Consider the following 15,181-nt stretch of genomic DNA (forward strand, 5'->3'; position numbering starts at 1 on the left):
CATCGCTTCATCAAGTGAGATCGACATAATTATTGGAGCCGATTATTACGGCTTAATTCTCGAAGAAGGACTTCGTCGTGGGCCTCCTTCTTCTCCAACTGCTCAAGCTACAATCTTCGGTTGGATCTTATTTGGTCCGTCTGAATCATCACCAACTGCACCTTCACAACATAGCTATCACATTTCTATTGATGAAGAGCTTTACGACTTACTTCAAAAATTTTGGAAATTAGATGAAATACCAACATCGAAAAAATTCTCTCTATCTACTGAAGATCAACAATGCGAGGATCATTTCAAGTCAACTCATAGCAGAAAGCCCAATGGAAAATACGTCGTACGAATTCCTCTCAAAAAACCAACATCACTTCTTGGAAATTCAAGAAATGCTGCTGTTAGAATCTTAATGAGATTAATTACAAAAATGAAAACTGATCCTGCTCTAAAAAAAGCTTACTGTGAATTTATCAAGGAGTACGAAAATCTAAATCACATGCAGCCTATCTCAGTGAGCAGTGATGATCCGCGCACTGGCATTTATTATCTTCCTCATCACGGTGTAATTCGACTGAGCAGTATCTCTACAAAATTTCGAGTTGTTTTTAATGGATCAAAAATAACTATCAGCGGAATTTCTCTCAACGATATCGTCCTGACAGGAGCGAAGCTTCAAATTGACATCATTGATGTGCTTCTCTGGTTCCGGCAATATCGATTTGTTTTTATTTGTGACATTGAAAAAATGTATCGACAAATTGAAGTGCATCCTGATGATCGTGACCTTCAAAGAATTGTGTGGGGTGATTCTCCAGACAACATCATCGATTATCAGCTGACAACTGTCACCTACGGACAAGCATGTGCTCCATTTCTTGCTCTCCGAACAATCCAGCAACTTATCGAGGATGAAGGATCGAAATATCCGTTAGCAGTCCCTACTCTCACCAAAGGAAGGTATGTTGATGACATGTTTGGTGGAGCGCACTCAATCTCGGAAGCTCAATCAACGGTTGATCAAGTTAACAACCTGTGCATGGCGGGCGGTTTTCCTCTCCAAAAATGGATAAGCAATGAGTCAACAACGCTCCAAAGCTTACCTACAGAAAAACAAATCCGACAAAAAACAGTGTCCATTGATCAATCCTCTACAGAAATGGTCCATGCTCTCGGAATGAATTGGAATCCTTCAAGTGATACCTTCCATTTTACTTCAACGATGACAACACAAACTAAAGTGACGAAACGATCAACACTATCAACAATTGCCAAGCTTTACGATCCTCTCGGATTATTATCTCCTGTCATGATATCAGCTAAACTTTTCATCCAAGATCTCTGGACACTCAAACTGGGTTGGGATGATCAGCTACCATCATCTCACATTGAAAAATGGAACATCTTCATTCAACAACTACAATCAATCGACACCTTATCATTCCCACGCTGGCTTGGAATTACATCATCATGCACCATCGAAATCCATGCATTTTGTGATGCATCTCAGCATGCTCTTGCTGCCGCCATCTACATACGAGCTGTTGATCACCAAGGAGACACAAGAACTAACCTCATCTGCGCAAAAACCAAAGTTGCTCCCATCAAGCGGTTAACAATTCCGAGATTAGAATTGTCAGCTGCTGTTCTAGGAACCAAGCTAGTGCAACATATTCAACAAGCCTTAGAATTGGACAAAGTTCCGGTTCACATCTGGACAGACTCAGCAATCACCTACACCTGGATCAACAACCACCCATCTCGTTGGAAGGACTTTGTTCATAATAGAGTTTGCTTCATTCAGGAAACTCTACCAACTGCCAAGTGGCATTTCATTCCCGGTAAAGAAAACCCTGCTGATTTAGCTACTCGAGGTCTCTCTTCAACTCAACTTGCTGAATGCTCGAGTTGGTGGACTGGACCTGAGTGGTTACAACATTCTTCCGAGACTTGGCCTAACAATTTTGCTGTCCCTAGTGTCACTGAGAGTCTTGAAGAACGTCCAATCTCAACCAACGTCATTGTTCCGGAAGCTGTGGCAGCTGAAAAAGAATCCTTTTGCAATCTGATTAATAAATATTCAGATCTCAACAAACTACTTCGAGTGACTGCACTATGTAAGCGGTTTCTTCTCATTCTTCGGAAAAAGTCAACTAACATTCTTGACTCGCCAATCTCTCCAAAGGAACTCAACGACGCAAAATATTTTTGGGCTCGAGTCACACAACAAGACGTCTTTAAAAAGGAAAGAACATTGCTGTTAAAAGGAGAAGCAGTGTCGTCAAATTGCCCAATTGCTCGCTTGACTCCATTCATCGACTCTCACAATTTAATTCGACTTGGAGGAAGATTAAACGCATCTTTTCTTCCATTTGAAGCCAAACATCCTGTCATCTTGCCTCGTGAATCACCATTTACTCAATTGATCATCTCTAACGCTCACCAACGCACTCTTCATGGAGGCACTCAACTAACACTCACCTACATCAAAAATGAATTTTGGATACTAGGAGGAAGAGTTCCTATCAGTTCATTCATCAGAAAATGTGTTAAATGTGTCAGATTTCGTCAAGCTCGCAGCACTCAACTAATGGGTCAACTACCAATGCATCGCGTTACTCCAGCTCGTGCCTTTCTTCATTCCGGCGTTGATTATGCTGGACCTATTCTTCTCAAAACTTGGAAAGGAAAAAACGCACGCACTTATAAGGCCTATATATCCTTATTCATCTGTCAAGCAACATCTGCTATTCATTTGGAAATCGTGACTGACTACAGCTCTGATGCCTTCATCGCAGCCTACAAACGCTTTACTGCACGAAGAGGAATTTGCGCAACTTTGAGAAGCGATTGCGGAACCACGCTGATTGGCGCCGATTCAGAATTACGAGCCTTGTTTTCATCATCATCTAAGCAACTTGGAGCCTTATCAGCACTTCTAGCTAAAGATGGAACACAATGGTCATTCAACCCACCTGCAGCACCACACTTCGGCGGACACTGGGAAGCTGGGGTCAAATCGGTCAAGCATCATCTTCGACGAGTCATAGGTGATCATCGTCTCACCTATGAAGAAATGAGCACATTCTTATCACAGGTTGAAGCTGTCCTTAACTCTCGACCACTGTCTCCACTCACCGAAGATCCTGATGATCTTAACGTTCTTACACCAGGTCACTTTCTTATTGGTGAAGCACTCTCCACAATCCCTGAACCAAATTTGGAAGATCTCAACACTGCAAGACTATCACGATGGCAACTACTACGACAAATGCTGGACAGCCTCTGGACAAAATGGTCTAAAGAATGCCTTCAACGTTACCAGACAACAAGCAAATGGAATCAAGCTACGGACTCAATCAAGCCAGGATGTCTGGTACTTATCATCGACGAGCGATACCCACCTTCCAAGTGGCCTCTTGGTCGCATTCTCGAAGCTCATCCAGGGAAAGACGGTCATGCTAGAGTTTTTACTGTAAAAACTCAAACTACAACACTCAAGCGACCGATAACAAAATTATGTCTCTTGCCTATCAAAGTAGATTCTCTCTAAAAGTTTGTTCGTCAATTAAATAGACGAAGGCGGGCGGAAATGTTAAGAGTGTGTAAAATCATTCACTAAAAATTAAAATTGAAATATTTTCAAATCTTAGAATTTTGTAGAAAATTATGTTTCCTTCTAAAACATAATTTCTGAACTTGGGAGCGAGTCTACACTTTTATGACATTGCCTGCTAAGGTCCTAGGTAACCACATCTGGACTTATAAGCAAGTTAAGGAACCTTTTTAGGAAACATTGATCTTAACATTTTTTGAAATGTACATACTCTTTTCCTTTCCCCCCTTTTTTTTGCAACCTTTTTGGCGTCTCTTGAGAAAAGGACGCTTTCCATTGAATCAGTCTTTTTCCGCCTTTCTTATCGAAAAGTCGTTTTCTAAGATTTTGTACGGAAAATCGGTAGCGTCCCTTTCCGTAACAACTTTATCTTTCATTTCTAAGAGCAATTAAAGTGCAGCTACATTTTCTCAATATCTAATTTAAGAGTTACTATTAACGAGCTTTTTTCACTTTTGATATAAAACAATGCCTTTCACTCTGGATAGTTAAACCGCGTTCGTAAGACCAGAATCATTTTCACCCTTGCAGGCAACTCTGAGTGCAACCGCCGCTTGCAAGGCTCTCTTACGAACCTTCCAGAGTGGAGTTCTCAATTTTCACAATATTCTTTCTAAAACATTTGCTTACTTATTTGATCATTTTTCTATAATAATTATTCTCACTTGTCGCTAAACATTTTTCAACACAAAATTGTTCCTATCAACGAAAATCAGTGAATAATTAAATAAACTATTAATTTTCTTGTGAAATGTGTGAGTTTTAATTTCCTGATTTATTAAACGTACAATTGTTCTAAACACATACTTTTAACTAACAATTCCACAGGCACACAAAAAAATAAAAAAGTCAAAACCAAGAGGTCACACCCCCCTATCCCCATGTTTTTGGGGTCGCTGAAACCGAATAAGACCATGAAAATTTTTTTTCATCGGCCATTTTCCCGCTACCACCCCCTTACACCTGCTCCCGGGGGTTGGAATTTCAGTTTAAAAAAAAGTGGAGTAGGGTGTCTATTCCTATGTTTTTTGGGTCGCTAAAACCAAAAAAGACTACCAAAAACAAATTCTTCCCTCCCTTAATCCCCTACAACCCCCTTAACACCCGAAAGGTGGGGGGTCGAAATTCGAATTTTCACGAAAAGTCGATTACGGTGTCTAAACCTACGTTTTTTGGGTCGCTGAAACCAAAAAAGACTACCAAAATCAAATCCTTTCCACCCTCAACATCCTACAACCTCCTGCAATAATTTTTGATAATTAATATTTAATTTTCAATCTCCCAAAAATCGGTTCGTTTTATTTGAAAAAAATTATTACAGGGGGTTGTAGGGGATCGGGGTGGAAAGGATTTGATTTAGGGAATCTTTTTTGGTTTCAGCGACCCAAAAAACGTAGGTTTAGACATCGTAATCGACTTTTCGTGAAAATTCGAATTTCGACCACCCACCTTTCGGGTGTTAAGGGGGTTGTAGGGGGTTAATGGAAGGAAGAATTTGTTTTTGGTAGTCTTTTTTGGTTTTAGCGACCCAAAAAACATAGGAATAGACACCCTACTCCACTTTTTTTAAAACTGAAATTCCAACCCCCGGGAGCAGGTGTAAGGGGGTGGTAGCGAGAAAATGGCCGATGAAAAAAAATTTTCATGGTCATATTCGGTTTCAGCGACCCCAAAAACATGGGGAAAGGGGGGTGTAACCTCTGGGTTTTGACTTTTTTATTTTTTTGTGTGCCTGTGTTCTTAGGAATTAATTTTTTGCTTCCTCGTGGAGGATTTTTGTGAACACGATAACTCGAAGAGGTTTTAACGAATTTGGCTAAAATTTGCCAGGTATATTTATCATTACAATATCTCGAAATGGATTGATAAACTTTGAAAAATCTTCAAAAAAAAATTTTTTTTTAGTTGGTCATTGAAATTAATATATAATAAATTCTTATTCTTCGCATCAAGACGAATCGATTGATGGATATAAAGTATATATATTATATTAAAAATTATAGAATTAAGGTAGTACGCTCGCGACAGTCACTCTCAAAAGTAAAGGTACCGTCCCATGATGGCGTGAAAGCGTCGGCGTAAAGCGTAAACCATGTGAGTGAGTGAGAACGTGATATCTGTTCATCTCTTTCTATCGCATGATTTCTGCTTTACGCCGACGCTTTTACGCCGTCATGGGACGGTACCTTAAATTTTAATAAAATGCTATATGGTGCAGTTACTGCAGCATATTTTTGCTTGGACTGTACTGAATACATAGTCAGCCCTATGTACAAACACACTCACACACAAGTATACTAGTCAGATTAGAATATTATATTATATTATATCTTTTAACTGAACCGGTTAATATTGTTAAATCTTTTTGTTATAAATTTCTCAAACATTCATTTATAATATATTAGTTTTTTAAAACAATCTATAGAAAATTTTAGAAGTTATTAGAAGAAATGTGCCGTTTACATGCACTTTTCATAGGTTAACCATGTTAAATAACAAACTTTTAACTTAAATATCTTGTTTTAGAAACGGTCAATTTTTTTAATATTTTGCAAATACATAGATCTTGTTATTAACTATTCTGATTTCAAATTTCATGAAATTCTATAGAAAAGTGCGATCACGAGCGTACTACCTTAATTACAATTAAAGTTGAAAAAATTCACTTTTTTACTAAAATTTTTTTGTTTATTTACATTCATATTATTACTGTATAAGAAAATTTTATTCTTTCTATTAAGACGACTAAACTTTATTTTATAAATGTTAGGGGAGTTTGCTGCGAGTTGGTCACTACTGCGAGTTGGACACCCCTTGATATTTCGAGAATGCGTAAAGTTTATCCCAGAATTAAAATTGTAAAATGTTTGCTTTATTGATAAGATATATTTATATTTGTTTTGAAAAAAATACTTGCATTATTTAAGATTCTTATAAAAAAAAAACATTTTTTTAGTGTAAGAATTTTTTTGAAAAGTGGAAACGACGTCTTTTAAGTGTTAATAAAAAGACTACTATTCATTGTTCAAAAAAATTTCGTACATGTATTTTTGGAGTAGGGGAGAGTAGGCTACATTGAACCAGCGTCAACAGTGAACCACTTCAATTTTCTGAGAAATGACTGAGTGAAATTTTTTCTTATTCATTATATAAGTTAGTATTACCGATACAGACTATGTCCAAAAATTTCCGACACGTAGGTTTATTACTTACAAAGAATAACTAAAAAAAACTGTTTTTCACGTACAAAACAAAAAATTTGGTGGAATTTATAATGACGTTTTTTTATTAAAATAGGAAGTTTTAAAAATTAGTAAACTTGTGATTTATTTCGCTTAGGGTGTCAACTTCAATATTCCGATGTGATAAAGAACTTTAAATCTTACACAAATTTATTATAAACAATTTTTGTTGTGAATGTCATGTGAATACAGTGAGTGCGGCATCATTGAACCACCCGAAAAAGCAAAGAATTTTCAATTTTAAGAGTGGTAAAGTTATCTGCTCTACTAATTTATTAGTAAGAAAAATACTGGAAGACATGCTTTCATCACAATTGTCAACGAGATAAACTTAAACTGTCACTTTTGCTACCTAACCTGACATCGAAATATATTAATCTCCTATATTAACAAATAATAACTACTTAACAACAATTTTCTATTTTTTTGAGTAGAAAATAAGATTTTTTACAATGTGTAAGTAAAAATATTATTTTCGAAGTAAATTGTAGTGTTTTATTAGAGGTGGTTCAATGTAGACACACATTCTTCAAAATAAGAAAAGTGTAACTGGTTAGAAAAAAATTAAATTTTATTATTTAATCATAATAATTTGTGTTTGTAACGTGTGTGTTAACTAAAGGAGTACTTTAGTTTTATTTTCATACAAAAACCTGATCAAAATTTGTAAAATTTAATTAGTTCTTGGACTTTATAAAAAACCCGGTCCAATGTAGCCTACTCTCCCCTAATTTTCATGCTCTTTAAGATGCAAAAAGAATTAGCTCCATATATTGTTGGCAAAACTATTTTTTGCGGTCTAAAAAAATCCTGTAAATTCTGCGAGTTGGACACACCTTTTAGCTGCGAGTTGGTCATAATTTATATGCTGGAGATTTCTTTTGTTTTCAAGTTTAACCTATTTTATGTTTGTAAACATTGCAAAATATTTGATTCGAAATTTATAGTTTATAATGTGTAAAATACAATATATTTTATAAAATACAAAATTTTGCATACACTTTTTATTAATAGATAATTTATTTAATTTTTATGCTTTTTGAGTGGATTTTGTGAGGGTGTCCAACTTGCAGCAAAGAAAAAAAAGTCCAAAAATCATCTTATTAGAAAATTGGCTACATTTTGAAAGTTTTTTCAAAAATTAAATTGACGCCTTTACAGAAGTATAGTATAAAGGTACACTCTCACTGCCTGCCTGCCTGCCTGCACAGGCAGGCGCCATAAGAGTGAGAGAGAAAAAACATTTAATTTGAATTTTCTGACTCTCTTACTCTTATGTGTTACCATGTCAACCTGCAGGCAGGCAGGCAGGCAGCAGGAGCTGTGCTAGCGCCTTAAAGCTCTCTGGCTTTTAAACAAGACTTTAAACATGTCGATATCTCAATTTAGTGAAAAGTTATAACCGAAAAACAAAACTATGTCCAACTCGCAGCAAACTCCCCTAAATTGATTTAAAAATGAAATATACTTATCGTTAATGTTTCCTCTACGAGGAAGCAAATTTTTTTTCCTGACCGTAAAGAGGAAGCAAAATGTTCATGTAATGAACATCTGGATTTACAACTTGTTTAGAGTGAATCAAAATATTCTTTAGGGTCAGGCAAGTAGTCAAAATTTTGTCTGGAAATTCAAGGAAAAGTCAGAAGAAAATAAAATAAAATTTTTGTGTCAACCCTGAACAATAATAATAATTATTATTAAAAGGTGGAAGAAGTTAGCAATAAAAAATAAAATAATAGTTATAATAAAATTATTATTTTTCTGGACTTGGATTGATTGATAACCATTAATCACATATATTAAATAGTTATATGTAATTATTATGTAAGTTACTATTATTTAAAATATATTTGAAAACTAATTGACAATAATTTCTTATAGAATATTATACAAATCCTTCAGAACGACAATATAGTGCGAGAAATTCCTCAAGTTTACAGAGACAATTTAGAACTGGATATTCAGGGCGGATTGACTAACAGGAAAATAATTGTGGCCCGTGATCTTCCATTGCAAATCCAATGTCTCAACCTTGTTAGAAAAATACTGGAAAATAAAGTAATTGTTGGTGACTATGTGTCGGAAATAAAAGCCGCTGGAGTACGAGGACTTGATGTTTTCTTCTCTGTAAGAAAATATTCTCTATTTTCCTCCCTAGTTCTTCAACTAAGAAGAATGAAGATAAATTATTATAATCTTTTATATGAATAGTGAATTGTTTATTAATTCTTATTTGCATTTTAGGCGATTGATAATGTTTTGGATTGTGTCTCTGAAAGCGATAGAAAACGAATTGCCCAATATCTTTTGTACCTTAATTTGACAGCTGAGGTTGAGGGTCTAGCAAATAAAATTCTTCACAGTCCGAAATACGTGAATTTATTCAATGAAAGAGAACTCGGTGAAATAAAGAAGGAAGCATCCTTCAATGATCTCGAAATTCCGACCATGTTATTGACTAACGACTGGGGTGTTCCTTGTATCACTTATACAAGTCAGTATTTTATTATACTGCAATTATTCTAAGATTTTATTTTAATGTTTTCTTTTCTACATTGTATTTCTTCGTTCACAATGATATTGAATAATATTGAATAATAGATTAAAAAAATGAAATATTTCTATAAAATTTTTATTTTTGCAGGAACTCTGAAAGTGGAAATTTTTGAACTCGAGCAACGTCTCATTTTGTCTTACAATCCGATAGAAATTCATGAAACCCTAATTAGACTCGACGGTACAAATTCAACCAAACCTTTATGGAAAGTGAACGGTTGCTGGGAATTGCCAATTCCTTTGCAAAGTGTTGTCATGTCCCTGCCAAGGGGATTTCTTCAGGATTATTCCTACATTCTATTAGGCAAGAGTCGTGAATTGGCATTGGGAAAGGATTTCGAGAGATCGAAAGAATTGCTAAATGTTCTTGCTGCTGAAGTTCAACATCACACGGGAAATCTTACATTTAAACTCTGTCGATTAATCAGTTGGGAAATTTTACTCGTCGAAATTTGGCATTGTTTACATTGTTGGCCCGGTACTAATATTTGTGAGTATTCTTCATTCCTTACAATATTGTATTTCTTTAATTAATCAAATGAAAGAAGTGAAGTTTGATTGGTATTTTTTCAGGCGATGTACATGCTTTGGTGGAAAGGGCGAAATTGTGCTTGGCTGCTTTACAATCAACTGATAAAGTTCTCCCTCGACAGGAAGTGATAGAATTTTCGACAATTTTTCTTTTAAATATGACAGAATGGGATTATTTGACGACTCTTGAAAAAAGATGGAGTTACACGGAATTCGCGGCGGCAATTAGTTCTGTTTGTCAAGATGTTGTCAAGTACAAAGGTGGCAGAAAATTTTCTCGAGAAGCTTGGGATATGGGTAAAATATTTTTCAATTTTTACGCTCATTTATTTTTTCAAATTTACTTTTTACCATTCAAAATTTCTAAAATGTACCAATTTTATTTTTGTTTGATATTTATATTTAAAAAAATAGAATCTGAATTGAGACCTTTTTCTATTTTAATATTTGAATACAAAATTTCTGTTTTGTATGTAGTCAACGAACTACAGGGATAGGCAAACTTAAATAACTCGAGATTTAATTAAATAAAATATGTTTATTTAATTTTTGGGATTTTTTTTTTGTTAAAAAATAGTTTTGGCAGCTTTCGCGCCAAACAGAGATCCTCCACAAAAACGAAGTGCAGGAAGTTCTGGCAGTGGAAATTCTTCTCGAGATTCAATGACAGGAATATCGTCGACTTTGAGTAGACTACGTGAACCCACAGCTCTCTCGGTGATGATTTCACTTCTCGCCCGGCTTCACAATGTTTTGCGCGATGAATCAAGTTTGGAACTTAACACTCAATATTTAACTCTTTGGCCTGCGAGTGTTGCAAAGTGAGTTTACAAAAACAATTAAGAACTAAAATAAACAACAACTTATTTAATCAGGGTTGACACAGGTCAGGGAAAACTCAGGCATTTTTATTAAAATTACTGGAAAAAATTAAATTTTTAGAACTCATAAGAAAATTTTGAATTTTTGTGTCTTTTTTGTTTGTCTTGTAAATTATGAAATTACCACGAATTCTATAATACAAAACCTTCAATATTTTCTATTTCTGACAATAATTTCTTTTTAAATAACAATAAAAAAAATTGAATTATGGAGAAGATACAAATGATTGCAGAAATTCAATTATGTTCAAAAATTTTTTTAAATTCCCGTCAAAATTTCAAATATTTTTATAAATAATATAAAATAAATTCTTCTACATAATTCAATTATTTTCAAAAATTTTAATAAAATTCTTGGCAAAATTTCATATATTTTCAAAATTTTATCTGAATTCAATGATTTTTAAAATCTATTATTTCAATAAAATTTTCCTAAAGAAATCAATTATTTTTAATATAATGTTAATAACATTTCTCGTAAAATGTAATTATTATTAAAAATTGTATTAAAATTTGTCAAAAGAATTCTATTATTTAAAAATTGGTTTATAAAATTCTTTATGAGAATTCAATTTTAATAAACATTCAATTATTTAATAAATTATTTTTTTGTTTAAATAATTGAATTCTCTATTGGATTTTTTCAGTAAAAATTGATTTAGATAATATTAAATTGAATTTCGAAAAGATTTTAATTTAAATTCAATTACTCATAAATAATAAAATTTTGTTAGGAATTCAATTATTTTTATAATTAATAAAATTCTTCGCAGAATTTCAATTATTTTTAATACAATTTCAATTAAATTTCTTGAAAAATGTAATTATTCTTAAAAACTTTAATAAAATTCGTCCAAAATATTTAATTATTTAAAAATTTGTTGAAAAAATTCTTTACGAGAAGTCAATTTTAAGAAACATTCAATTATTTAATAAATTATTTATTTTTGTATTTAAATAATTGAATTCTCGTAGAATTTTCAAATTAAAATCTTTGAAAATCTGAATTTTTCAAACCCTATACTTACGTATTTAATAACTTACTTAATTAGTAATTTTACTTATTATTTCCGTCTCACTTTTAAAATCTCACACGTTTGTTTTCAGTTCGAACTCGTATAATATTAGGAACATTGGAGAAATTCTTTTTCAATTACTTACTCAGGCCCTTAAACTCTATCCTAGCAATATTTCTTGGCTGAAGTCAATGGGCGATCTTAATTTTGGTAAGTTTGATTAATAATTGTTTTTTATTATTATGTACGTGTAGAATAGAATTAAAATCCTCTATATTATATTATTTTTTTGTTGATTTAATGGCTTTTTGCAAAGCAGATAGCCAAAACACTCTCTATATTATATTAAGTTAAAGAACGACCAACCGACCGACTCACACCTCTTTCTATTCTGTCTAAGGCTGCGGTTACACCTTTGCAGGCAGCCTGCCTGCCTGCAGGTTGTCATGGTAACGTACAAGAGTAAGAGAGTCAGTGACTTCAAACTTCTCCCTCACTCTCGTTGCTCCTGCCTGCAGAGGTGTAACCGCAGCCTAACGTCTCTTATAGCGAATTCGGTTATCTGCTCTAGAGTGCTCCAAGGCTACTCCAAGAAGGATTTGCATGTTCGGTTTGACAAATCTGCACCGGCGCGAAGCGTTTGGAGTATTCGATTTGTGAACTGCTCCGGAGCATAGTAAGGGCGTTTTGTTCGGTTTCCCCACTCTACTCTTTGACGAGTAAAGGCCTAAGCACAACTGGTTCGGTTTCGGGAGACGGTTTCGGGATATGGGCTTCCTAACCTCAAAATATATGTAAATCTTACATATCCCGAAACCGTCTCCCGAAACCGAACCAGTTGTGCTTAGGCCTTAAACGGAGTAACTGAATTTACTCCATTATTTTTGACAGAGCACATATTCGTTATGTCTGAAATGGCGGGAAACATGAAAATGATCACGTATTTAATGGAATGTTGTGACAGTAGTAGTGAAAGTGATGAAGAGTTATTTAATGAAATTTTAAATAATTTTAATGAAAAAATAAAAACGTCCTTTAATAGCTGATGTAAACTTAAACAAATGATAACAGTCGAATATTTGTCTATTTTTCTTTAAATTAAATTAAAGAAAAATTAATAAAATATATAATACAAATTAATAAAATGAAGTAAATAAAAATAAGTAATTAATTTATATATATATACTACCGTCGGGAATTATCGGTACAGCTGCACACGCACGGCCCAAAATCATACCAATCTTTAAATCACAATTTTCTTGTAAATACAAATGTCAAAAAATTAACAAATATACCATTCGAAAGATTATTAAATTCTACGATTAATGATATATAACTGAAAAGTTTAATAATTTATACATAGATTGCAGCAATCCACAAATTTGACAAAAAAATTTTAAAAATAAAATTTTTTTGAAAATTTTTTCAACCCTTGCACATTTTTTAAAAATTATAGAAAAAATTTGAAACTTATATAGGTGTGATCATTCAAGTCCCATCTTTAATTTAAGACCAAAAGATTTAAAAAATCTTAATCGGTTAGCGAGATATCATTATAAACGACCGAATATTTTCATCCAAAAACCGTTCAAAATCGACTAATTCACTGCATTTGTCAAAAAACATGCTCGGACGTTTATAATGATATCTCACGAACCGAATAAGATTTTTGAACTCTTTTGGTCTTGAATTAAAGATGAGACATGAATGATCACACTTATGTAAGTTTCAAATTTCTTCTACAATTGAGGCTTCGGATCTTAAAAGGGCACACGCGCGAACACACGGCAAATAATTTGGCCCCTGGAGATAAAATTTTGAAGTTGTTCAAAATGAATTTTAAATTATTGTTTCTTATACAGAATTTCAAGGCGAAACTTTTTTTCTAATAAAAATTTTTTATATAATTTCTCGTTTTCACGTAAATTGAAAAAAACGTGATTTTTTAAGTTAAGAAATTTTAATGAATTTTTGACTTCAACTAGTGACTACTTCGTTAAATATTAATATTTTTCCACAAAATTTACACACAATATTCTTCAAACTATTCCAAGAGTGAAACAATATTTGGATATTTAAAAAAAAATTGTAAATAATTATAAATTAAATAATTATAATAATTAAATAATTATAATATAATAATTAATTAAATAAATAATTATTTAAATAATTTTGTCGGAAAAATGATTCTCCTATTTTCAATTGAAAAAGTTGAGTGACGAATTTTCGTTTTCGGAAAACTTTCAGCGACAAAAATGTTCATTAATATGTTAGGAAGTTTTTTGGAAAATATCTTGCCATTTGATAATAAATTAAAGACAATAGAGCAATTTTAACATCGTCGCGCTCTGCTGTAAAATTGCGGCGTGGCGGCACACGTGTAGCATGGCCGCCATTACAAGACCAATGTATATATAGTTAGACATTGTTTACGTTTACAGCAGAGCGCGACGATGTTAAAATTGCTCTATTGTCTTTAATTTATTATCAAATAGCGAGATATTTTCCAAAAAACTTCCTAACATATTAATGAACATTTTTGTCGCTGAAAGTTTTCCGAAAACGAAAATTCGTCACTCAACTTTTTCAATTGAAAATAGGAGAATCATTTTTCCGACAAAATTATTTAAATAATTATTTACTTTGACATACAATTTTTTTTTAAATTTCCAAATATTGTTTCACTCTTGGAATAGTTTGAAGAATATTGTGTGTAAATTTTGTGGAAAAATATTAATATTTAACGAAGTAGTCACGAGTTGAAGTCAAAAATTCATTAAAATTTCTTAACTCAAAAAATCACGTTTTTTTCAATTTACGTGAAAACGAGAAATTATATAAAAAATTTTTATTAAAAAAAAAGTTTCGCCTTGAAATTCTGTACAAGAAACAATAATTTAAAATTCATTTTGAACAACTTCAAAATTTTATCTCCAGGGGCCAACTTATTTGCCGTGTGTTCGCGCGTGTGCCCTTTTAAGATCCGGAGCCTCAATTTTTAAAAAATGTGCAAGGGTTGAAAAAATTTCCAAAAAAAAATTATTTTTTAAATTTTTTTGTCAAATTTGTCAATTGCTGCAGTCTTTGTATAAATTATTAAAATTTTCAGTTATGTATCATTAATCGTAGAATTAAATAATCTTTCGAATGGTATATTTGTTAATTTTCTGACTTTTGTATTTAAAAAAAATCGTGATTTAAAAAGGTTATGAAAATAACAATAATTAATAATTTTATTATATTATTATATTATAATATTAATATATATATATATATATATATATATATATCCCTATAATATAAAATCATTTCGCCGCCGCCGCTGATTCAGTCATTTCTAAAGGC

At 32.7% G+C, this 15,181-nt stretch overlaps 1 protein-coding gene across 1 annotated transcript in view; it reads left to right on the top strand.

Annotated features, from left to right (window-relative positions):
* The window catches only part of LOC122502430 (integrator complex subunit 8), a 59,553-nt gene that overhangs the window by 9,578 nt on the left and 34,794 nt on the right, over positions 1-15,181 (top strand). Inside the window, exons 5-10 of the mRNA XM_043612480.1 lie at positions 8,734-8,979; positions 9,097-9,346; positions 9,497-9,898; positions 9,982-10,236; positions 10,517-10,760; positions 11,928-12,046. Coding sequence (XP_043468415.1) covers positions 8,734-8,979; positions 9,097-9,346; positions 9,497-9,898; positions 9,982-10,236; positions 10,517-10,760; positions 11,928-12,046 — 1,516 coding nt within the window. The remainder of the gene's footprint in view (positions 1-8,733; positions 8,980-9,096; positions 9,347-9,496; positions 9,899-9,981; positions 10,237-10,516; positions 10,761-11,927; positions 12,047-15,181) is intronic.

This window comes from Leptopilina heterotoma, unplaced genomic scaffold, assembly GCF_015476425.1.
Source record: "Leptopilina heterotoma isolate Lh14 unplaced genomic scaffold, ASM1547642v1 Lhet_107, whole genome shotgun sequence".
Classification (NCBI taxonomy): Eukaryota; Metazoa; Arthropoda; class Insecta; order Hymenoptera; family Figitidae; genus Leptopilina; species Leptopilina heterotoma.